This window comes from Protomyctophum bolini (genome assembly GCF_963924005.1).
Source record: "Protomyctophum bolini genome assembly, chromosome: 2".
NCBI classification, from domain to species: domain Eukaryota; kingdom Metazoa; phylum Chordata; class Actinopteri; order Myctophiformes; family Myctophidae; genus Protomyctophum; species Protomyctophum bolini.
The window spans coordinates 27727393-27752918 of NC_137863.1; the positions used below are offsets into that span (position 1 = coordinate 27727393).

The 25526-nt window shown below is 40.7% G+C and overlaps 2 protein-coding genes across 2 annotated transcripts; one reads left to right on the forward strand and one right to left on the reverse strand.

Annotated features, from left to right (window-relative positions):
* The first annotated feature begins 152 nt into the window (after positions 1-152).
* On the forward strand, positions 153-6462 carry bysl (bystin-like). The gene is made up of 7 exons (XM_080784776.1): positions 153-717; positions 2159-2315; positions 2434-2572; positions 3776-3909; positions 4009-4169; positions 5437-5539; positions 5687-6462. Exons 1-7 carry the CDS (start codon positions 444-446, stop codon positions 6039-6041), a joined length of 1323 nt encoding a protein of 440 aa, XP_080640902.1. The 5' UTR covers positions 153-443; the 3' UTR covers positions 6042-6462.
* A 4395-nt stretch (positions 6463-10857) lies between these two features.
* Positions 10858-21703, reverse strand: nuak2 (NUAK family, SNF1-like kinase, 2). The gene is made up of 6 exons (XM_080784662.1): positions 21207-21703; positions 16664-16784; positions 15935-16086; positions 14796-14861; positions 14089-14341; positions 10858-13785 (listed from the first exon to the last, which is right to left on the reverse strand). The coding sequence occupies exons 1-6, from the start codon at positions 21411-21413 to the stop codon at positions 12743-12745; spliced, it is 1842 nt and encodes a 613-aa protein (XP_080640788.1). The 5' UTR covers positions 21414-21703; the 3' UTR covers positions 10858-12742.
* Between the last annotated feature and the right edge of the window lie 3823 nt (positions 21704-25526).

The following is a 25526-nucleotide window of genomic DNA, read 5'->3' on the forward strand; positions in this document are numbered from 1 at the left end:
AGCGAACATTAACAGATCTACAAGTGAACATGCCGCTAGCAACGCGTAGTGAGACGAGGCGTTGTTAGCTTGTAGATCTGTTCATTTTCAAGTGGCCATACAAGACTTCCGGTTAGTATAATTCTTTTCCGGTCTTTCGGTGGACACTTGGACCTGGACACACACAACTCGGTGTAAACACCTTAATGATTAAAACGGCATTTCGCATAGTTTAATACAGGGATTTCAGTACACTCTCATATGTATCAAACTAAACCAATAACAATACATTATTGTGACGTAATTTACGCCACTTCCTGTACACGGAAGTGACTACACCGAACCACGTGTTGACAACTTAGAGTATATATTAAAGGTTGACAAGCAGACATCGGTCTGTTGGATACACATCGACTCACTGATTATTGGAACAATTTACTATCCACTTCAGAATTGCGGATAATATGCCGAAAGTGAAGAAATCAAAAGGCGGAGGTGGGGAGAAGAGTGTTGGAGCGGTGGCGATGCCACTGTCCGATCAGATCCTACAAGGAGACATGGTTCGAGCCCACGGCCGAGTGAAGAGCAGGGACAGAAAGGGACAAAACGAGGACGAATATGTGGACGAACGTCTGTCACGAAAGATTTTGGAACAGGCACGAATCCAACAAGAGGAGCTGCAGACAGAGTATGGACTGGGGGGACCTGACAACAAGAAAACAAAGACTACAGTTCTCGGTAAACTTAGTTAATCAGTAGCTACACGATACACAGAAGTATTCATATCAGATACACAACTGACTGGTTATAGTGGTCCTTATCAATTTATTTGTTGTCGAACACTGTCCCTACCTTAGAGTATACTCTAAGAGTATATACTCTAAGGTCCCTACACAAGTACACTAGACAGTTAAAATGTTGAAAAATGTAAGTGTATTCAAGTAATTGTATTGCTTGATTTGATAGTTCCACCAATTTTACCTGTAAAGGGCTAGCCTGGGCCTTGCATAATACCAGTGTCTAAACCATACCTAAGATTTAGACCCTAGTAGATGTATTTATCGATTCTAATGACGTCAGAATTGATAAATACATCTATGAGAGTCTAAATCTTAGGCTATCTAAACATAATGAGGGATATCAATTCAATTTCAATTCAAAGGGCTTTATTGGCATGAGAAAACATACGTTTACATTGCCAAAGCAGAAAGAACAATACAACAATACAATCAAAACAAAAATGATCTTCAATAGATCAATTTCTATGTACCAAGATCACTCGATATCAAAGTAAAGTGATGCTTATCCCCTTTCGAGACCCTCTGTTACCTTTTCTGAAGTTTGGACATCGGTACTCTAGGTCCCTGATCACTTATTCCACTCTCCATAGGACGCAGATTTACCCACTCTCTGTTCACGGAGAGCTGCGCCGCCTGCCGCTTGAGGGTTGGTGAGATGTTTCAATGATGCATAACACAGCTATAGGAGACAACGGAAACGTGTGCGAAACGGCAGTAACCGCCGATGCTGTTAAGTTCTTTTTTTTTAATTTTGCTTCGCTGAACTACTCTCTCCTCTCTCTTCCTTGACTTCCCCTTGTACCGTTTCCCGCATCAGGGCAGGGTGGTTGGTGCGAGGCAGTAACGTAGGGACGCGCAGCTAGCCAGTCGCCGCTCGGGAGGCGGTACAATGGGAAGTCAATAAGGAAGAGAGAGGAGGGTGTTCAGCGAAGCAAAATAAAAGATTAAAAATACTTAACGGAATCGGCGGTTAATGCCGTTTCGCACACATTTCCGTTGTCTCCTGAGTCCTATAGCTGTGTTATGCATCTTTGAAACATCTCACCAACACTCAAGCGGCGGCGCGGCTCTCTGTGAACAGAGAGTGGGTAAATCTGCGTCCTATGGAGAGTGGAATAAGCGATTAGGGACTAGGCTAGGGTACCGACTACCGACATCCAAACTTCAGAAAAGGTAACCGAGGGTCCCGAAAGGGGCTAAGTGATGCTATACTATAAAACCGATCAAAAATTGTAGCAGGTGAACAACCTCAAATCACACCAATAATAGATTTATTTTTGCATGTTTGCATAGCCATAGATAGACGATTGACATGGTTAGTCTTTGTACTTATGCTCCAGTCCTCTGTAACTGTCCAATGTTCTGTAATGTAATTTTAGGGCCTGATACTCAGGATGCAGACTCTGATGAGGAGTGGCCAGCTCTGGGCGATGCCGGTGCAGGTGATGGCGATGATGGCTTCGGAACTGAAGTGGCAGTTGACCCGGAAGATGAGAAGGCCATTGAGATGTTTATGAATAAGAACCCACCAATGAGGCAAGATGTAGAAAAATTGTCTTTACCCCCCCCCCCCCCCCCCCCCCCAGCTCTAAGCCAATAAGCATTGGTTACATGCTGATTTGTTTTGTGAAACTTATTGCTCTTTTTCTTGTAGACGCACCTTGGCAGACATTATTATGGAGAAGATTACAGAGAAGCAGACTGAAGTGGGCACAGTGATGTCAGAGGTGTCAGGGTTACCCATGCCTCAGTTAGACCCTAGGATCATTGAAGTTTACAAAGGTGTTGGCAAGGTGAGATATTAGCCCCTTTCATGACCCTCGGTTACCTTTCTGTATTTTGGACAAGACATGTTTCCTCTTTAAAACTGTGTTTCTAAAATGGCTGAGCCTCAGACATTCTGAGCCCAGGTACAGCAACGTGCAGCTAGCCAGTCGCCGCTCGGGAGGCGGGACATGGGAAGTGAGGAAGACAAAACTTTAAAAAAAGGATTAAAAATACTTAACAGCGCCTCACAGCTAGAAGGTCCTGGGTTCAATTCCCGCTCGGGACGCTGTGGGTGCTGGCGGCGTGTTTCCTCCTCCGCGTCATCAGTGCCCATACCTGAAGGCGGGGTTGGCGAAAGGGCCTTTCTGTGTGGAGTTTGCATGTTCTCCCCATGTCCCCTAGGGTAGGTACCCTCACAAAAAACATGCAGTAATCCTGGTCACTAAACTGCCTCCCCCTGGCCAGCCGGGGCGCCTGATGGAGGGGAAAGGAACTGGTTGGAATAACGTGTTCCTTCCACGCGCTACGTCCAACCAGGGAAACTCCCCCTGTCAGGTGTAAAGGAGCAACTTGGACACTCGGGCATGAAGGAAGCATGAGTTCAAGTCCGTTGCTCTCCCCATGTCCCCCATATATGGGGACTAGGTTGGTGGAGGGTGTGTAGAGCCCAGGATCAAAAGGATGAAAAATGGGTTACAAAATCGTGGGATATATATATAAAAAAAGAAAAACGTAACAGACGTTTCCGCGGTCTCCTACTGCTGCAGTATGCATCGTTGAAACATCTCATCAACACTCAAGCGACCGTGGTAAAGCTGCGTCCTATGGAGAGTGGAATAACTAGGAAGGGACCCTAGGGTACCGCCATCCAAAATACAGAAAAGGTAACAGAGGGTCCAGAAAGGGGCTAGGTGAGATATATACAGTAAAATCCGATTTATTTCTCAAATCTGATCAAACTGTTATTTGTAAGTGATCAGATCAGATCTGTGTGTTCAGACTGATTTAAACAACTTCAACCCCGACCAATCTTCTTTGGTTGCTGTTACAACGACAAAAACGCCATGACGTAGGCGATAGTTGCATGCACAATGCACATTCCTGCAAGAAAGAAGAAATGCAACATAACAGACAAACATTAAAAACTTTATGGTTAATTAGAGCCCATAAAGATATCCACAAGAGCAATGATGCATTACTTATAGTAATTTGTTTTTCTGTTGTGTCAGGTTCTGTCAAAATATCGCAGTGGCAAGCTACCAAAAGCTTTCAAAATTATCCCAGCACTATCAAACTGGGAGCAGGTTCTTTATTTGACTGAGCCTGAGACCTGGACTGCAGCTGCCATGTACCAGGCAACAAGGTCAGTTAACTATTATTTTAGGTGCGGTTGTACAGATAATTAATGAATGTATTGGTAATGGATATTTTAAATTCTCACAAAAATATTTCTCTTGTGTAGAATCTTCTCATCCAATCTGAAAGAGAGAATGGCCCAGCGTTTTTACAACCTGGTGCTACTGCCCCGAATAAGGGATGATATAGCAGAGTACAAAAAACTCAACTTTCACCTGTACAGTGCCCTCAAGAAGGCCCTGTTCAAACCAGGGGCATGGTTTAAAGGTAAGAAAATTATTATTATTATCATTATTATTTAGTTTTCTTCAATTTGTGGAAGAAATAATTGATGGCACTGGTGTTATATTGAGATGCCTTCTGTATCATATCTGAAAATAATGTCAGACTTGAGTCAGCCATTGGCACAGATCAGATGATGTGCCAGTTTGAAGGGGTTAATAAAGTAAACAGAAATCATAAAAATTATAACAATGAATCTGAATATTTACACATTTGCAATTTTGCACTACAAATCTGTACCTGCTAATTCCAGAGAATATTTGGATGAATAGATCCCATCCCAAGAACCTTTTTGAGTCTTGATTAATTTAAATTATATTTTACACAAGGATTGAGACCATTCATTATGTTAAATTAATAAATTAATTTATCATGACTTATGTAACTTGTTCACTATTCCTCCATACTTTAAGGGGGCTGTTATGGCCTTTGACTGACCAGTCTGCCCCATAGAGTATATATGAATAGAGACGGCACCCGGAGGAAACCCTGAGGCGAAATGGACATAGTGGTCGAATTTGGTATTGCAGCATGGGCCCAAACACATGAACGCGCTGGTCCGTTGACTATCATTGTGCACGTTCACGGACGCACGCTCGTGCGCGTTCGTGCACGTTCAACGGCAGCGCGTTCATGTGTTTGGGCCCAATCACTATTGCAATACATCCCAGAATGCACTCTGTTCCTACCCGGAAGGAGGAGTGAAATCGCCTCATGTGCTTTTGAGAAACTTAATTAATGCTGATTAATGCTAAGTGGATGGAAGGAGAACTCGGATGCCATCTCTATTCATATATACTCTAAGGTCTGCCCCCTGGAACTACAGTATTAGTGGCTAATAATTCAAAACCACTAGGTGGCAGTGTTTCTCTACCATGGACAGATATGAATGGCCTTTTTCGCAGTCTGTGACTGTGGTTGCCACTGGGAGTTACTGTTATTCAGTTTAATATTTTCTTCTGAAAATAATTGACTCATAGAATTCACCCAGTATTTAGAATCGTGTCTTACCTCTTTTTTACCTAATTTTATTATTAAGCTTTTATTAACAAATATTTCTCTGCAATACACTAAAAACATGTAGAAAGGTCAATCCCAGGCTAAACATCAAACTAATAATTTGAATAACCAATTGTTGTGTTAATGGTTGAGTATATCATTTGTATTTATTTATTTTAAATATAAAAATTGTAGTGTAGGTGGCAATTTACTTAAGACTTGGCTTTAAACTTGCACTCCTGTTCTTGTTTAGGTATACTTATCCCACTCTGTGAATCTGGAACATGCACCCTTAGAGAGGCCATCATCATTGGCAGCATACTCACAAAGTGCTCAATTCCTGTGCTCCACTCTAGGTAAGTGATGTGATGGATTTATCATGAACAGATTTCCAGGCGCAAAAAAAAAGCGTATTATGTATTATGTTTACAGAATGTGTGTTAATATTTATAATTAAAGTTTTAGGCTCTACAGCAAATGATATGTTTTTCCATTCCTTCCAGTGCTGCAATGCTTAAATTAGCTGAGATGGAGTACAACGGCGCCAACAGTATCTTCCTGCGCCTCATACTAGACAAGAAATATGCTGTGCCGTTCCGTGTCCTGGATGCTTTGGTAGGCCATTTCCTGTCCTTCCGCAGCGAGAAGCGTGTCCTTCCTGTACTATGGCATCAGAGTCTACTCACCCTGGCGCAACGGTACAAGGCCGACCTCGCTTCCGAACAGAAGACAGCACTGCTAGACCTGCTCAAAGTGCAGACGCACCCTCAAATCTCTGCAGAGATCCGCCGGGAGCTCCAAAACTCTGAGTCGCGTGATATTGAAACCGCCATACCCGTTACAATGGTTATGGACTGAGCGTTTGGCACACTATCCTTCTCATACCAGCATCTCTAGCAGATCTAAGGCGTTGTTTGTTTCTTTTAACACCAGCCTTATTTATTTAGATGCTTTGTGTCCTGTTAAAGATAAAAGGACAAGATAACCATTACCAACGCCCATCATTTTCATCAAGTGGACGATGAAATTGTATACGTCAAGCCGTTGTAATCCCACTATTGGAATACATTGTTTTCGGGTTGACAATACTCTACCACAATCTATTTGATATAGGCTACATTTTGTTAAATTATGTTTTGAGACAACAGACTAAGTGATTGGTCATTCAAATGTATTGGGTAGAGTATAACATAACAGTTGAATCGTATATATGTAAATTGTTCTGTTCTTTATGATTCAATGCAATCCACAAAAAAAAGATGTAATTAAAAAAAAAAGAATAACCAGATTTGTATGCACAGTTTATTAGGCAGTGGTTGTCATAGTGTGGGTGTGTGTTGGGTGGTACCAGGGGGTCCCGATCTAAATTTGTTAATCACGTCATAATAATTTTAACCACTAACCATATTTTATACTTTGGCTATTCAAAAATCTTGAAAATGTGTTCAGATCTTTGAATATTACTTTTAACACTAATCTTTGCTTTTGGGGGTCCCTGGCACAAAACATTTTCAGATGGTGGAGGTGGTCCGTGGCCAGAGATCCATATCAATTTGAAGTGTTTCCATTGGCAATGCATTACATGGACCATTATCTGGGTCGCTTTGCTATTAAAAGGAATAGGTTCAACCTACAACTTCTGGGGACCATTGCATGTTCCTGGCTTCCAAATTGAGAGAGTCAGACTGTAGTACCACCAAGTACCTACAACCTTTCTGTCTACACTGACAATACAGTTTCCGTCTCAGATACAGTATCTTGGTAAAAGCAACACTTCATTTATAATTTGTGGTGATGTCATAACACAAGGCCTGATCAACTAACAATTAAGGAAGGCTACAGTGCTGAAAATCACATTTACAGTACAGACAAAGTCCAGTCAGAAATAGGTTAGGATCAGCATACAACTCTGGCCTCAGTCAATGTCAGGCCAACAACGTTTTGATCCTGAGATCCACAACGGGATCAAAACGTGAGACAAATATGTTTTTGTACATATTCTGGTGTACACTGCAGGCTCTACCCTTTGTAACTCAGCACCCACCAGTCGATGGGTGTTACCTATGATCCCTTTAAACTTTTTAAAGTGCATGAGCCAACCACTTTTAAGAGACTGACCAAATTTTATCAAAAGTGGTTCAGGAAGGAAAAATCCACTTGCCAGACAACTTGGTCTGTAGTGTTAACTTTGCAGTTAGCTGTTACCTGTTTTCCTGACGAATACAAACCATTACTGATTAATCAATAATTATCAACTACATAGAACAGACATCATCTTCCTTAGAGGCAGAAACACTTTTCCATCAGCATCTGACATCTGTCAGGAGGCTAAATCAGTTCTGATTGAACTAGAAATGATAGGCTAGCAGTCAGTGAAATACAGTAATAGTTGCCTTATATTTCTGCCTGGAACACCTGTCCACAAATCAACAACCTGGGCAGAAAATGCAATGTAGGCTACTTGTGGAATGTCAAAGTCCAATAGAAACGTGGGGAAACTTGAAGTTGGCAGTAATTAGTTACATGCAAGAGGGGCACCAATGGCTCAGGAGTAGAGAGGCTGGTAGAGAAGCTGGAGGTGAATGTGAGGTCCCGGTTCAATTCCTGTCCTCAAAGTTGGTGAAGTGTCCTTGAGCAAGACTGAACCCCTAATTTCTCCTGATATGCAGGTTGGTGCCTTGCATTGTTTCCTCTGCCTTTGGTGTATGTGTGTGTGAATGTAATGCACAATCTATTATTTATTTAAACTAAAGTGCTTTGGATAAAAGCGCTATATAGATGCACCAAGGGCCTAAGGGACCAAGAAAGCTCAAGTATTACACAGTTGAAGAGAGTTCTGTACTGAAGAGTGGGCAAATATTCCTCTTAGTCGATGGATACAATAAGTTCTGTCTACCAAATGGGGCATCATCACCAGCTAATATTGATGCCATGTGGGTATACTTTTCTGCGTGAGAAAATGTCTTTGTCATTTATGTGGAATAATTATAAAAAAGTATAGGCTTTTCCACTGTCAGTTGTTAAATGATCTAGTTATTAGGATTCAACCCACGCGCTAGAATGGTACCTCCCAGTCCCGGCAGAGTAGTTCAGGAGGAACGGATTGTGTGGCCCTGGTTTTTCCCTAATGGGACTTATCGAGGGTAGCTACTGGGACGTAAGTCGGGACTTGATCACCCCGGCTGGGTCACCTGAGTGAGGAGTATGATGTTGGGAGACGCGAAACCCTGATGACCTTGGGATACATCACTGAGGATACGTCCCAGGTGCATCCATTATGTATGTATGTATTTTGTTATATTAGTGTTGAAATAAGGACTTAAAGAATATGTTTATATTGAAATGTCACTGTATGGTTCCCCAAAATGTTGAAATCGTAGTACTCCACACAAGAAACCCTAAGCCGATCCCTATCCCTATCTATGGATCCACTGTATAGCATATACAGTAGGCCCATTTCAGTTCAGTGAAATATGCTTAAGGTTAGGCTATGTTTGCCTATGCAATCGTGCATTTTAGAATTAGACTATTAATGGAGACTGTTTCCACAAAACTAGTGTATGGGTGATATTAATGAGAGGTTTTCATGACTTATGAAATAGTGTTGATTGATGGTCCCAATGTATTTGCTAGAATGGGTTGTGTATCCGTTCCAGGAATGTGAGTTGGCAGTGGTCTCAAGGTTAGACTGGTGCCTGGCTTCTGTCGTACCCTCTGACTTCCTGCAGCCAGTACTTAGTGCCATACCATTTGTTCATCCCTGTCACCTCCACAATATACCGGCATGTTCACCTGGCAGCCACAGGTAAGTAGGCTGTTAATCTCCCAAGAACATATTCCAAGCTGCGCTACTGAATCTGTCGGAAAGAGCATTGAGAACGTGTGTACATTGTTGTTTGTGGGAATCAAAACATAGACGGGCTGAGGGCAGACCAAATGGGCCAACATCCTGTTATCCACATGCTATTGGGCGGCGAGCCCCAGAGGCAAATTCAAAGGAAAGAAACAGCAGAGGAAAAGTAATCTTTTTCTTTTTTTTGCTGATGTGTTCCCAGATTCGTAGGCTGTAAACATGGTCTTTAGTCATGTGTCTGAGAAACAATTGAGCACTAAGAGAGGACACATTGTATATATCATCTCTTGTGTCAAGATTAGTTTTTACATTATAGCAGTGACAATTAAAAATGTTATAATTTCACTTGTCGAAATCAAGCGACATTGTCTTTAGAGAACAATGGGCACAAAGCAGCCATAACTTTGATTACGATGTGTCAGCGGTTCATTTGGGAGACTGGGAGCTGAGTTTGTGTAATCCTTTATTGTGTGGTGTGAAAGACCCATGTCTGTCTATTCAGCTGGCTGGTTTCCCACGAAACTCCATGATGTTGCCTGAGGCAACATGACTTTGAGATACAGTCAGTTAGACAGACTGGGATGTAAACCAGCTAAAATCTTCTCTGGCTGTTCAAATCTGAGAAAGGACTTGTTTGCTTAGTTCTTTGTTTAATCATATTTCCTGCCAGAAATAAAGCTACCTTATAGGATTATCAAGTTGTGGGAACCTGCTTATAAATGTTTGGGTGTGTTACATGTGTCTACATTTGTAGTCTTTCTTCAGGGGTGGTCTGGGTAGACTGGGTTGTACTGATGCTCTGCTTAAGAGCTTACTTGAAAATTATCATTTAAATCCTACAACTATGCAAATATGCATTTGTTCTTCACCCCTTCTGTTCTCAGAGTACATGTTTTTAGTTTACCTGCGCTATTGCATGCAATAGTGCAAGTGCCAGGGATATTATGGCATAACTTATGGGAAAACTGAAGCTCCTGGTTGATAAGGTGATCAGTGATACACTGATGCAGTATTTGGCCAACCTTTTGGTTATCTATCTGGTAAGGGTAATTTTTATAACTCTTTGGACATATCCAGTATCGATTTTTATTTGTTTGTTTTGAACATTAGTGGAAATACAAGTTTCTCAAAGTCCCAGGTAGGATTTCACTAGCAAAAGGGAAAAATAACATTCAATATCTTCTTAGGTCATAATCCAGGATGCCTTGTTTGGTCTGTTACATGTTTGTTTAGCTTCGCCCCGAAAGTCAAACAAGTCATGCGATGCACCAGTGGGAGGACAAGGGTTAACTTAGACATGTTATGACATGAGTAAAAGAAACATCCATCTATGCAAAGCTAGTTTTCTGCCAATAACCATGTACATCCAAACAGGATCTCTCCATCGCTGCTATGAGCAACTGAGCCTTAGAGCTCAGCTTTCCTCCTTATTACCAGGCTGCAAGTATTTACAGCTCAGGACATCTGAGAAATCGACTATGCACCCACTGACTGACATTCAGATGTTACCTCAGGCTACCAAGCCCTCAACATCCTCCCGACCAGCAATGACTAGGGGTTATCATGAATTACCCTGTGAGATGGGAACCATAAATACCAGGGAGAACTATTTATGATACTCCATCCACTGAACACAATGATAAAATGACTGAATGCCAGGTCAATTGGCCCCTTCTCCACATGAATTCTGACTATCCCTCAATGACATTTGAAGTATCCTTATGCATGTTTTTGCACTTTGTATCTCCTAAAAGATAATACATACAACTGCAATCATAAATAATTTAGAACTGGGTCAAAGACAGCTGGTTAAAGCCACACTCCAGACAATTATTTTATTCATTTCCTCAACCAGGCCAGATCAATGGGACAGATCAAGATAACAAATTAAGTCAGTTACTTTGGAAAGCATGCTTCTTGTTTCAGTAAAAAGAACAAAACATCTTAGAAGCTATATACCTAATCGGTCTGAGGAAATTACATTTTATGTACAAGTGTGTGATGTCAAATACAATGGTCTAAAACTCAAAAAGGGGGAAAAAACAGATTAAAAAAATGCACAATTACAGTTCAATTACGGATTATAAACACAATTTAAAAATGTAATGTTGCCTTAGATTTGTGTTCTCTTAAGCTGGGCATGTTGCTTTTTTCCTACCACATCAAAGCAAACATGAATGTCATTACATATGCCAACAATTACACAGGTGATAACTGAGCCCTCACGCCCAAGTACAAGAATTTCCAGTTGAAATTAGGCCATTTCCTGTCATTTGAGAACACACACACACACACACACACACACACACACACACGTTGATTATTTTAGCAACACGATGATGCAGTATCTGAATATAGTCTTACTGTCTAACTCATTTTAATGACTCCAATAACCCAGTGAAGCCTGATAGATTATATGGTCTGATCTGATAAAGTGCTTTTCCGGGCACCGGTTTGGGAATATTCAAATGTACTGCCAGGGCACCAATCTAATCAAATTGCACCATGGTGATAAGCATGGAATGTCTAGAATGTACAACGTAGCATAACCTGATACAACATCTGGCTAGTTTACACAATTAAAATACCAACAGTTAAATTCATACATAAGGACCCATTTAACACTTCACAAATTGGGTTCTAAGTTTTTCCAGTTTGTTTGAAATGTTACCCATTAAGTAGGACATCCAATGACACTGGGTTTAACTGGCAGCAGGTCGTAGTTCACTTTTAGACAATAGTTGTTTTGTTTCCAATGTCCTGTAACTTCTTAAAACTAGATATTGTTCTCGTCAGCCTCAAAATAGCCATCTACAAAGACTGTGCCTTCAATTTGGCTAGGCTGGAGAGTAAGGCAGGTTTTACAGGTTACTGGATGAAAGTCAGTGCATAGTAAACACCATTCAAGTCATATCTTCAACTTGTTATTGCAAATAATTTCACATGGAAAAGAAACAAACTCTAAGTAAACAGTTCATAGACAAATGAGGTCCCTGTTGCACACAAACAACTTGGCACCGTTTGGTGGTTCTTTAAATAAAATAGTGACATTCAACCGGTAAATATTGCAATCTTTGGTATTGATCAAATATATTCTTCAAATACCACAAAAGGCTATAAAATAGAATACTCTCTAAAACAGAATTATTCTCTCATTTGTAGTTAAAACAAATAATCGTTACATTTGCAATCCCATCCAAAAGCTGAAATCCCTAGAAGAGTTTTAGCTGCTTTCACCAACAATGAGATGAATGAGAGGGGGTGACGTAGTGGAGTCAGGAATGATTTAGCTTTTGAAATGGTAGTTTAATTTCATAGTAGTGCTTACAGCTCTAGGCCAGATCGGGGAAATACAGTGACTTATATTTTCTTTACCATGGGTATTGTTACCATGCGACAAGAATCTGTCCATTACCTATGGTCAACTGAACCAATGCCTAGCTGCAGGGGCAGGTGTTTCGGCCTTGGGGTCGCTTTCTAATTGTACGAGGAAGGTTTACAATTTCAAAACTATTTTTCACCTGCCTCCCAAGAATCTCTGAAATGTATGAATGTGGATACATATGGCAGTCAATCATTCAACACTTGAAAAATAATCCCTTTTTGGTACTGTACAATGTTTATCTGACACCGCATATTTCACTTTGGCTATGTATAGGTCAATTGAGGTCTTTTCTATTAAGAATCAATGTCTATTTGCTGGTCTTCAGCTTGCTCCAACACATCTTATTTCCATGGCCTGTTTGTAAGCCGTTGTTACATTCTCACAGTCTGTGAGAGAAAAAGCACTATCAGACACGCCAGACTGGTAGCAGTTCCAGGGTCTTTGCAATAACAGGCTATCCCCAAGACTCCGGTCTTCTTTGATGTCCAGGAGGTTGTCAGCTGACACGCATCCCCTCATGTTGCCCTTGACAGACAGTTCCATCGGAACTGGAAGCTCCACACGGTCAGGAAGATCCAGCTGATCAAAGGATTCTGAAGAGAGAATGCTGTCTTCACTTATAGCCCCGCTTGGCCTTGCCCTGATGATCCCATGTGGCAGAGATGTTGCCAACTGGTCAAGAGACCCAAACGCCTGCAGGCCACCTGAGGAGAACTTCCCATTGCGTTTCAGAATGCCTTTTCTACGGGTTGGTGCAGAGGGAAAATCATGAGCATGCGATATCTGGGCAGAGTTACTTTCGCTTTGAGAGGAGTAGCCCGACTCCTTTTCTGCTGGCTTCTTTAGGATACCCTTGCGAGGCAACAACACAGCTGAAGGGGGATCCATTTGTGCAGACACAGCAAATATGCTCTGTGGCTCCGCTACGACCATAGGAGCTTCACTGATTGCTTTCTGTTTCAGACTGCCACGTCTCTTCAGTATACCCTTAGAGGGCCTAGCGTCGCTGCCTCCTTCCTGCACAGTCTGGGAGACATTGTTCTCCTTTCGGGACCGTCGCAGAGAACGCTGCCGAATGACATCCCCTCCACCTCCCTGTGAGCGCAGTAAGCAGCGCATTTTGGACCCATTCTCCAGCAAAGGCCTGGATGTTCGGCGCAACCATCCAGCAATGCTGGCAAGTCCACCAGGCTGTTGCACCGTTGAAGAGGTTGTACTGGTCTGATCTACAGCCATGGTCTTACCCTCAGATAGCAAGGACTGCTCATAGCCCCAGTTGAGCCACCAATGTCCTGCTATCTCCTCCACTGTAGCTCTGCGTTCCGGATTCACCATCAGCATCCAGCGAATGAGCCCACATGCATCTAAGAAAGAACAGGTTAAAACATTGAATCATTGACAAAGAAGGGGGGGAACTAAATATCCTTCAACTAAAACAACAATTATTCCACTACAGCCAGAACTGTACATGAACCCTTTCATAAACAAATCAATGGCAGAGGAAACCATGCAAGGCACCAACCTGCTCATTGGAAGCAGTTAGGGGTTCAATGTCTTGCTAAAGTACATTTCAACACAAAGCCAGAGAGCTAGGGCTCGAACCAGGAACCGCCTAGTTCCCAGGTGGCCACTCTACCTCCTGAGCCACTTCTGTTCACTAGACTCACCTGAAGGGTGGGTAGGTTTGCGGTAATTTCCAGTGCTAATCTGCTGGACCAAGGTTTTGTGGTTATTCCCATCGAATGGCATGGCACCATGAACAAGGCTGTACAGTAGTACACCAAGGGACCAAGTGTCCACCTCTGGCCCTCGGTAAGGCCGTCCATTGACAATCTCTGGAGAAGCATACAGCGGACTGCCACAGAAGGTTTGAAGGTACTCATCGCAATGGAAAAGATTAGACAAGCCAAAATCTGCAATCTGTTGGGAACAAAAGTATATTTACTCCCAAAAATAGTTTATTTCATGTACAACATTTCAATCGAAATCAAATTTATACACCTAAAATAAACTATTTCTGGGTGCAAAATAAATTCAATTTCTGCACTTCAGTTTGGCTCATGTATCAAACGTAACGTACAAGTTAGCCATGCCGTGTATTCTCTATACCACTGTGTCTATCTGTGCCACATTCTTGGGAACTAATTGGATCTAAAAATCACAAACATAGCGTAAACGTGTTTGTGCCATGAAATTATGTCTGCTGCCGGTCTCTTTCCTGTAATGTTCTATATTAACAAAATTACGAATTAAATCTGCCATGATGATCATAACGAAAAATGTATTTAAAAGTTAATAGCAGTGAAAGAAATGTGTGTATTGGTACTGTAGGTATATAGATTCCATGTCCAATGTAAGTGCCCTTTATCCATACCTTTATATTTCCATTAGCATCCAATAAAATGTTCTCCAGCTTCAAGTCCCGATGCGCTATCCCATTCTAAGAGAAATAAATATGGAGGATATTCGTTATTTTTGTATCATTTACATTTTATTTTAACATAACTAAGCCCATATCACCTTGCATGATAATATAGCAGTAGAGCAAAACACAGAGGAAAGTTAGCCATTCATGGTTGGATTAAATTCTGCTCCAACAGAATCATTTGCTGGTATGTCAGATATGCTCCATTGTCCTCTACTCCGCAGGGGGGCATGCCTTTGACGGGAACAGGAATTTGAATTAAGTTCAACTTCCAAAAATGCAGGTCAACCACTTTCGGCCGTTGCCAACAGTTCTTTCTTTCTTCCTTTATAATATTACACTGTGTACTGTAGACCTGATGTGTGTGTGTGTGTGTGTGTGTGTGTGTGTGTCTTGGCCAGACCGTTCCCTTGTAGCCTCATTAGAGTTTGAGTGTGTGTTTGTGAGAGATGAGAGCATTGGCCTTTAGTCCCGACGCTGGCTCTTCATAAATAAACGGTTCATTTCACTCTGCATAGTTCTTACAGCAACCCGGTTTCACAATAGCAGGATGATAATGAATAATACCCATTATGTAACTCTGGGGTTGCAAGTGTCCCTGTTCAAATGAGATGAGCAGACGTTTGCGTCAAGCTCTGCATCACGTTTGACTTTGACGTCATGACCACAAGTGGAACATTTGATGATAATTATTTAAACTAGAACGATGCAATTCTGGAAAAATGGCAAAGTGTGGTTGCCATAATCGCTAATATAGACCCCTCCCATTAATTTTGCTAGCCAATTACAATGTTAAGTCACCCCTGTGATCATGTGTAAGTAATTTGGAGGGGATTTATCCCCCCCAAATCATGTTTTTGCAACAAATGGTTATATTTTTCATTTACGGTGCCCCCTATGGATGAAAATGGAATTGCTCTGTTGATGCCATCACCCAAATTTACACATTTTCCTATTCAAGACGATGGGGAAATTTAATGCACGAATAAATTAATATCAATTAAACTATCCAATATATCTCTTAGCTAAATGCAGGCAGGGACACGTATAGGAGTCAACTCAAAAAAGGTTAAGAATCACTGCTTTACCTGATGGCAGTAATGCACAGCTGAAACCATTTGTCTGAAGTAGTGTCTGGCCTCACGTTCAGATATCTTCTGCTTGTCACAGATGTAGTCGTACAGGTCTCCCCGGCAGGCATATTCCATCACAATCACAATCTTATCTTTGTTCTCAAACACTGTAACAACATATATTGTACCAGTTAACTTCCAAATCAAACCAGTCTTCATATGGTTATAGTGAACAATAACTGGACATGAATGAAAAAAAGAAAAAACATATCCTGTTTTATATGGTGAACTTTCAAATAGATCCCAGTGATCCAACGGTCCCTTCTATTCCCTTGGGCAGAGGATCAACTAAATTCTTGTTTTCTCACACACACACACACACACACACACACACACACACACACACACACACACACACACACACACACACACACACACACACACACACACACACACAGGCATGCATGCATGCGAGGCACTGAAAGGCACAGGACATACATTATCCTGCAGTACTAGTGAGGGGGTATGGCAGGGTATCGCTGATTATGTAACCTCCTCAAAACAAAGACTTGCGTGACCAAGCTCTGAAAGACCCACCAGCCACCAAGCAGTGATCAATTCAGTCACGTTCCCCTTAGCCTCGGTCCCAGGCTTACTTATCTGCGTTCCCCTTCACTTGTGCTCTTCCTGAAACCGAAGCAGTGCACTGAAGCGCCACTGCATGTAAGATTTTGAATGCTGTACCTTCGTATATGGTGATGATGTATGGGTGGCTGAGTGATGACATGATCTCAATTTCTCTGCGGATATGCACAAGGTCCTGCTCATCCTTTATCTTGTCTTTTCTGATGGACTTAATTGCAACCTAAGAGAGAGAGAGAGAGAGAGAAAGAAACAAAAAAAAAACGTACTGAAGAAACATGTATATATTCAAAGTGAAATATTTGAGACATGGGTTACAGACAGGCCTAATCAATAGTTTCCCAACTAAATATTGAATGTGATAAGTTCACCAGCCGTTTGACGATCAACAGAAAAGGGGTTATAATATGAAAAGGTTTCATGGTAACTTCTCTACTCTATGCAAACTCCAGTTTGTCCTGTAGCAAGAGGGTCAATTGGCAGGGAACTCATAATTAGTGTGCACACGTGTGTTGCTTACTTTTTTATGTGTAGAGCTGGTTCCATAATGTGATATCTACACTACAGTATGAAATCTTTTTCAGTTTGAATATTGTATGTTTCCATGTTTTGGAAACATGGATGTTCTTGTTCTTGTCCATTCCCTGTGTGCGTCAACTTCCCCAAGGTTGAGGTGTAATGAGGATACAGATGGCAAAAGTGTGGCGTTTCTCACAATCAGGACCCTTACTCTACCACTATAGACGTGGTAAGAGATAACAAGTTATGTACAGCCTTGTCAGACTAGATTTGTCTCGACCCAAGTGACCTCCCATGAGTCATAGTCTAAGCCTGCAGGGTGCATATCTCCTGTCTGCACACTATACCATGAATGCCCTGCTCCTGTTCCGATTCTGGGAAAAAGTTGTCCGACTACTGGCTTGCTCATGATGAGTTAACACCACCACTGTGGGTGTGTCACTCTGCATAGGCAGTGTTTCTTGTAGTACTGTAGCAGTGTAGGTAGGTCTGTTAAGGCTCATACATACTCATACATACAGTTTTTGGTTATCACCGCGGTGTAGTTTGTAAAGGGTTGGAAAACTACACCATTACGTCAGTCGCGGTGATGATCAGCTATCACCGCGGACACAGACCCATCTGTTTTTACTATCAGACAAGTCTTTTCACTCTGGAGCCATCACCTAAACCTAGAAATCCAGTCACTCCAATTAAGGAGGAATGTTTTCTTACATTGAGAATCTCTAATGCTTGTGAGTAGTACTAGTCAAACAATTGGATTACTCTAGCTCTAGCCTAGCCAGATTGTCTTTGCTTCTGTTCTTGAGACATGCTAAGGAACATTATGCAACTAATCAGGATGTCTGGACTGATCAATGTACTAAGACACAAACACTGTATCAGATGGCATGAGTTCACGGCAAGACAGACTTAAAAGTATGTCAAATTTTACCTGCCACCCTCAAGGCAGACGTTGTGTAAGCAAACTCATAGAAGACAAAGGGTTCAACAGAACTTGTAGTGTTATATAGGTGCTATAAGACGAAGCTCTTTCACCACATTCACCCCGTTATGTTGAGAGGAATGAGGCAGATCGATTACAGAGAACAAAAGCATTTTAATACTGTATGTCTCCATTCTATATGCAGGGTTCCCACTCCCCTTTAACCCATTTAGGCCTAAGGCCGATTCTAAAAACGCCTCTAAATCCTGACCTAAGGTTTCTGAAAAACTTAAAATATTTATATAGCAGCATCAAAAATTTACATTTTTGAATACTGTACATACTGTACAGAACCCAAATATGGGTTCCCGGCCTGAGGGGGTAAGATACCAATAGGGGTTCCCGCCCAGAATGAAATTATAAACTTTTCCATAACTTTTTCCTTCCTGAAGCTTTTTGTTCTACACACCTGCCACCATATATATATATATATATATACATACATACATACCGGTATATATATAATTTTTTGTTTTTCCTCCCACGAGTTTCTCATTAAATGTTTCATGGACATGCTCAAACATGAAACTGTAGGCTGTAAAAAATAACAACTGTTCCCAGTCAAGTCATGTTTAACTATTTTCCAAATAGCTAACCTACGATTTCCCCAAATCTATGTTTCACCAGTTTCAATTGAAACAGGGAGAGAGAGAGAGAGGTGGTGGTGTTGCTGAGTAATGGCTGCGCGAGATATTGAACAGTCAAAACTATTTGTATCAATATGCCTGTATCAGCAGCAGAATAATTATGTCATAGATTGGGGGCCTCATATTTGGTCTTGAAACGGCCTCCAGATTCCTAAGGCCGCCCCTGCTCAGACACCCACTAGTCAGACACCCCAACAGTACCACTCAGTTAAGACAGGTCTGATTTCCAGTATTTTCATGAACATTGGGACCCAAATATCAGCCATGTTCTATTTAACATTAAATCTGCTATCTATCAACATAATCAAATGAGACATTTAATTTAGACCCTGCAGGCTTGAATCAAAGAATACAGGTTTTGCGATTGTGAAATTGTACACTTCAGACCAACTTATGAAAGCATGCCATGTCACAGATGATCTCATTTCAGTGAGAGGCAAGAGACAAGACAGAACATGTATTAATGCTTGTTGTCAGACATTTCATAAGGGGAACTCAAAACTGCTACTTCCTTGAGCGTGTTAATCCATTATATTACCAGCATCACTTGATACCAAAGAATTGAAGTAAGGATGAAACAAATAATTTGGCATCTACCAAGTAGCAAACCCCGAAAACCTTATTTATGAGTATGCTTTACGTTTTGTCCCTATATTTTTAAGGATAATATGTAGGCCAATAGCCTAACTCTTTATCGATTTCCATTTGATATATAGGCCTATTTTTTATGTGCAACAACATAATGAACAAACTCAATTGATTTCTGAACAGAGGGCCAAGAAAAAAATAAAAGCAGTAGATATGTTTGTCTCCACCAAGCGGAAGGCATGGGGAGAGAGTATGTTTTGTACTCTGTCCATGTGTGTGCCCGTGTCCGTCCGTCTGTTAACAGCTAAGCTCCGGCACCGTTTACCCGGTTGATACCAAATTTTTCCAGAACCGCCTGTTATAGCGCCACCAGGAGGCCGACTTTTGTAAAACATTTTTTTATATTACTCCTCCAGATTCTGTCCAAATCGTTACACAGTATCGCTATAGTCATGTATTCAAGACGGAACATTGGCTTTCAAAGTTTGCAGGATTGGCCCGTTTTGAACAAAACGCCTCAAATCATGAATGCCGCATGCAATTTACGTGAAATCTTTCACAGACTTTCCTACTAGGCTAAGGAATATATCCCACCCTTTTCACATTGGCCTGTTATAGCGCAACCAACAGGTGGATTTTTTGCAAAACACATTTTTGGAACAAAATGCCTCAAATCATCCAATTGCCAATAAGAACAAATGGCACCCTTTTCACATTGGCCTATTATATCGACACTAGGAGGTCACAACCTGACCTGGTCTGGTGGTCTTTTCTAGTTATTTATTTTTAGTCTAGGAGGCTAAATCATTTGAAATTAATTTACAATCTTACTTCATAATATTAACTCTAATAATTAATTAACTCTAGGACTAGGAGGGTATAAATGGACATTTGGATCCATTGAGGATGTCTATTTTGTAGATACATGTTGAATCTTACAGGTGCTGGTTATCTAACCCAATGTTTAAACTTTGAGAACAGCCCTTGCGCAGGTTATCCATTGATTGGTAATTAACAGTCAGCCACATTGTTTACCACCTCCTGGTTTCTAGGCAGTCTCAATGACCTCCTCACCATTGTTCACTCTATTTTGAGTACCTCCCTTAACCCTTAGGGTTTAGGGCATAAGGGCCGGGAATGCACCTTAAAAAAAGTTTTGCCATTTCCTCCACTTCCCAGTGGCAAACATTCCATCATCTGGGTCACATATCACTATCAGATGACGACGTCATTGTCATGCCTACTGTGACAGGAAACAGTTTATATACTTTCACTTTGCTTAAGATAGTGTAAAAAAATCTATCAATTTATTTTCAATTGTCCACATTATGACAGACAACATTTAAATTATTAGTCTACATACACATCAAATCTCCATCTAAAGCACAATTACAACTTAAAAAGACAGAATATGACTGTAACCATTTAAATGTTGTTGCTTAATATGCATGGGCCCAGAAAATGTGCACATCTCAGAGACCTTAACCTTAACAAACAATGTATAGTGTCACATAACAAATAAGAGAAACAAACAACCCTGAACCCACAAACCATCAAATATTAGTTGCCAACTTGCCATAACAGGCAATGTTGCCGTGTGTTACTGTTGTAGCCGGCTGTTGTAGTCTATGGTCCTGTCTTGTCTTTCTATAATATACGGTACCATAGCTTCTATGAAACTATATTTTCATATAGTATCTATCTTGTACTTTGTCCCTACAAAACGAATGTATATGTTATCATTACAAAACGAATATTAAGTTAAACTGTAAATATAAGCACAACAGATGACACAGATCAAAAGGCCTTCACATATGCTATTATTGAGAACCGTATAGGCTACACATACTATATATGGGATAAAATGAAAAACGATTCAAAGTAATACAAAAAATGTAGGGCTTACCATTCTACCAGACCTTTCCTTTGCTTTCTTCACTTTTCCATAAGTTCCTTTTCCGAGCGTCTCGAGAAATTCGTACCTGTGTTTTATATTGTGCTTATGGTGATGTCTTTTCACGGCTTGCTTTTTTACAGACATCATAATATTATGTTTTGTCAGGTGATCATTTTCCGCAGGTATAACCATAGGCTTACAACTTGAATCGTCCATTCTATTCTAGTATCACTTTTTCTTTGAACGAAAGCAACTGGTGGTCAAACCACATTCCTCGTTGAGTCCTCTTATGTTTGGTCCAGATGGCTAGAATAACATTTAGAGCGCCTCTCGTTGTTGTACCGACAAAATGTGCGATCGTAGCCTAAATAAAAAACAACTTGGTACAAAATAAGCTATCACTATCAGACGACGTTTGGAGTCCTTTTGTTTGGCGTAGCACACTTCCACAAATCCACAGCCGTTGACAACTACCCTCGCTCTCAAGTTCTCAACTAGTCGGTGAGCGTCCCGTGCAACACCAATAGTACACGCGAAAATAGAGGGGCGTCATTTAAGCCTAAATCATACTTCGTCGTTTGACTGTGTCGCGCGTCGAAAAAAGCCGAGCAATGCGGTGTGAGCTAGATCGGCTATTTTCGGTGCGCACACCGTCACGCTCATAGCCATAGAGCATAGAGTATGGGTCACGCCTCATTTATAATACAGTATTACACCGAGAGAACGACAGTAAGTGCCGTTGCTAGGTGCACCATGATGACCATGACTTGCACCATGACTTATGACCGGTTTTTGACCGCGGTGAAGTTGGTTTCAGGTTTTATATCCACCCAGTTGGATATTCGAAAATGTTAGGGACCGTCAATAAATTACAGATTTCAATTTTTTAAAAATACAATATCTCCTAGACAAAACCACCTGGACACACCAAAAAATATCACAATGTTCATTGACCATGCCTACACTATGCACACCCTTTATTTTATTTTTTTTTCCTGAAAATGTATTTTTTATGAATTTATGAAATCTAAGAAATTGAATAACTTTTTGGTCACATGACCTTTTCAACAAAATCATTGTTCAAATTATTTTTCAATAATTCCTACATCATGCACACCCTTTATTTTGAAATTATTCCTCAAAATGTATTTTTAATGATTTTCTGAAATCTAAGAAATTGAATAACTTTTTAATCACATTACTTTTTCAACAAAATCATTCTTCATATTATTTTTCAGTAATTCCTACATCATGCACACCCTTTATTTTGAAATTATTCCTCAAAATATATTTTTTATGAATTTTTGAAATCTAAGAAATTGAATAACTTTTAGGTCACATGACCTGTTCAACAAAATCATTGTTCAAATTATTTTTCAGTAATTCCTACATCATGCACACCCTTTATTTTGAAATTATTCCTCAAAATGTATTTTTTATGAATTTCTGAAATCTAAGAAATTGAATAACTTTTTAATCACATTACTTTTTCAACAAAATCATTGTTCATATTATTTTTCAGTAATTCCTACATCATGCACACCCTTTATTTTGAAATTATTCCTCAAAATGTATTTTTTATGAATTTCTGAAATCTAAGAAATTGAATAACTTTTTAATTACATTACTTTTTCAATAAAATCATTGTTCATATTGTCTGTCAGTCATGCCTACATGATGCCAGTGTTTCCTGCAGGAAAAAGCTTTGGCATGGTGCTGGGCGCGGGGGGGCCTTCTGGCGCGCGGGGTTGATTGATTAATTAATGAATCAATTAATTAATAAGATTAATAAATTAAGATGAATTCATATTATTGCTCTTATATTGCTATTGGAGACACTGGGGGAACACTGGGCAGGCACTGGGGAGGCACTGAGGGGACACTGGGGAGGCACTGAGGGGACACTGGGGAGGCACTGGGAAGACACTGGAGAGACACTGGGGAGGCACTGGGGGGACACTGGGCAGGCACTGGGGAGACACTGGGGAGGCACTCAGGGGCACACTGGGGAGGCACTAGGGAGGCACTGGGGAGGCACTGAGGGGACACTGGGGAGGCACTGAGGGGACACTGGGGAGGTACTAGGAAGACACTGGAGAGACACTGGGGAGGCACTGGGGGGACACTGGGCAGGCACTGGGGAGACACTGGGGGGACACTGGGGAGGCACTCAGGGGCACACTGGGGAGGCACTAGGGAGGCACTGGGGAGACACTGGGGAGGCACTCAGGGGCACACTGGGGAGACACTGGGGAGGCACTCAGGGTAACACTGGGGAGGCACTGAGGGGACACTGGGGAGGCACTGGGGAGATACTGGAGAGACACTGGGGAGGCACTGGGGGGACACTGGGCAGGCACTAGGGAGACACTGGGGGGACACTGGGAGGACACTGGGGAGACACTGGGGAGGCACTCAGGGGCACACTGGAGAGACACTGGGGAGACACTGGGGAGGCACTCAGGGGCACACTGGGGAGGCACTCAGGGTAACACTGGGGAGGCACTGGGAAGACACTGGAGAGACACTGGGGAGGCACTGGGGGGGACACTGGGCAGGCAGTGGGGAGACACTGGGGGGACACTGGGCAGGCACTGGGGAGACACTGGGGAGGCACTCAGGGGCACACTGGAGAGACACTGGGGAGACACTGGGGAGGCACTCAGGGGACACTGGGGAGGTACTGGGGAGCCATGGGGCAGACACTGAGGAGGCACTGGGCAGACACTGCAGGGCAGACACTGGGGTGGCACTTGGGGAGGCACTGGGGAGGTACTGGACATTTCATATCACACACACACACACACCATGATTCACTAGCCCTCTTAAAAAAAAAGACATCATGCACACCCTTTTTTTGAAATCTAAGAAATTGAATAACTTTTTGGTCACATGACCTGTTCAACAAAATCATTGTTCAAATTATTTTTCAGTAATTCCTACATCATGCACACCCTTTATTTTGAAATTATTCCTCAAAATGTATTTTTTATGAATTTTTGAAATCTAAGAAATTGAATAACTTTTTGGTCACATGACCTGTTCAACAAAATCATTGCTCAAATTATTTTTCAGTAATTCGTACATCATGCACAGCCTTTATTTTGAAATTATTCCTCAATATTTATTTTTTATGAATATCTGAAATCTAAGAAATTGAATAACTTTTTGGTCACATGACCTGTTCAACAAAATCATTGTTCAAATTATTTTTCAGTAATTCCTACATCATGCACACCCTTTATTTTGAAATTATTCCTCAAAATCTATTTTTTATGAATTTTTGAAATCTAAGAAATTGAATAACTTTTTGGTCACATGACCTGTTCAACAAAATCATTGCTCAAATTATTTTTCAGTAATTCCTACATCATGCACAGCCTTTATTTTGAAATTATTCCTCAAAATCTATTTTTTATGAATCTTTGAAATCTAAGAAATTGAATAACTTTTTGGTCACATGACCTGTTCAACAAAATCATTGCTCAAATTATTTTTCAGTAATTCGTACATCATGCACACCCTTTATTTTGAAATTATTCCTCAAAATGTATTTTTTATGAATTTTTGAAATCTAAGAAATTGAATAACTTTTTGGTCACATGACCTGTTCAACAAAATCATTGCTCAAATTATTTTTCAGTAATTCCTACATCATGCACAGCCTTTATTTTGAAATTATTCCTCAAAATCTATTTTTTATGAATTTTTGAAATCTAAGAAATTGAATAACTTTTTGGTCACATGACCTGTTCAACAAAATCATTGCTCAAATTATTTTTCAGTAATTCGTACATCATGCACACCCTTTATTTTGAAATTATTCCTCAAAATGTATTTTTTATGAATTTTTGAAATCTAAGAAATTGAATAACTTTTTGGTCACATGACCTGTTCAACAAAATCATTTCTCAAATTATTTTTCAGTAATTCCTACATCATGCACAGCCTTTATTTTGAAATTATTCTTCAAAATCTATTTTTTATGAATTTTTGAAATCTAAGAAATTGAATAACTTTTTGGTCACATGACCTGTTCAACAAAATCATTGCTCAAATTATTTTTCAGTAATTCCTACATCATGCACAGCCTTTATTTTGAAATTATTCCTCAAAATCTATTTTTTATGAATTTTTGAAATCTAAGAAATTGAATAACTTTTTGGTCACATGACCTGTTCAACAAAATCATTGCTCAAATTATTTTTCAGTAATTCCTACATCATGCACACCCTTTATTTTGAAATTATTCCTCAAAATGTATTTTTTATGAATTTTTGAAATCTAAGAAATTGAATAACTTTTTGGTCACATGACCTGTTCAACAAA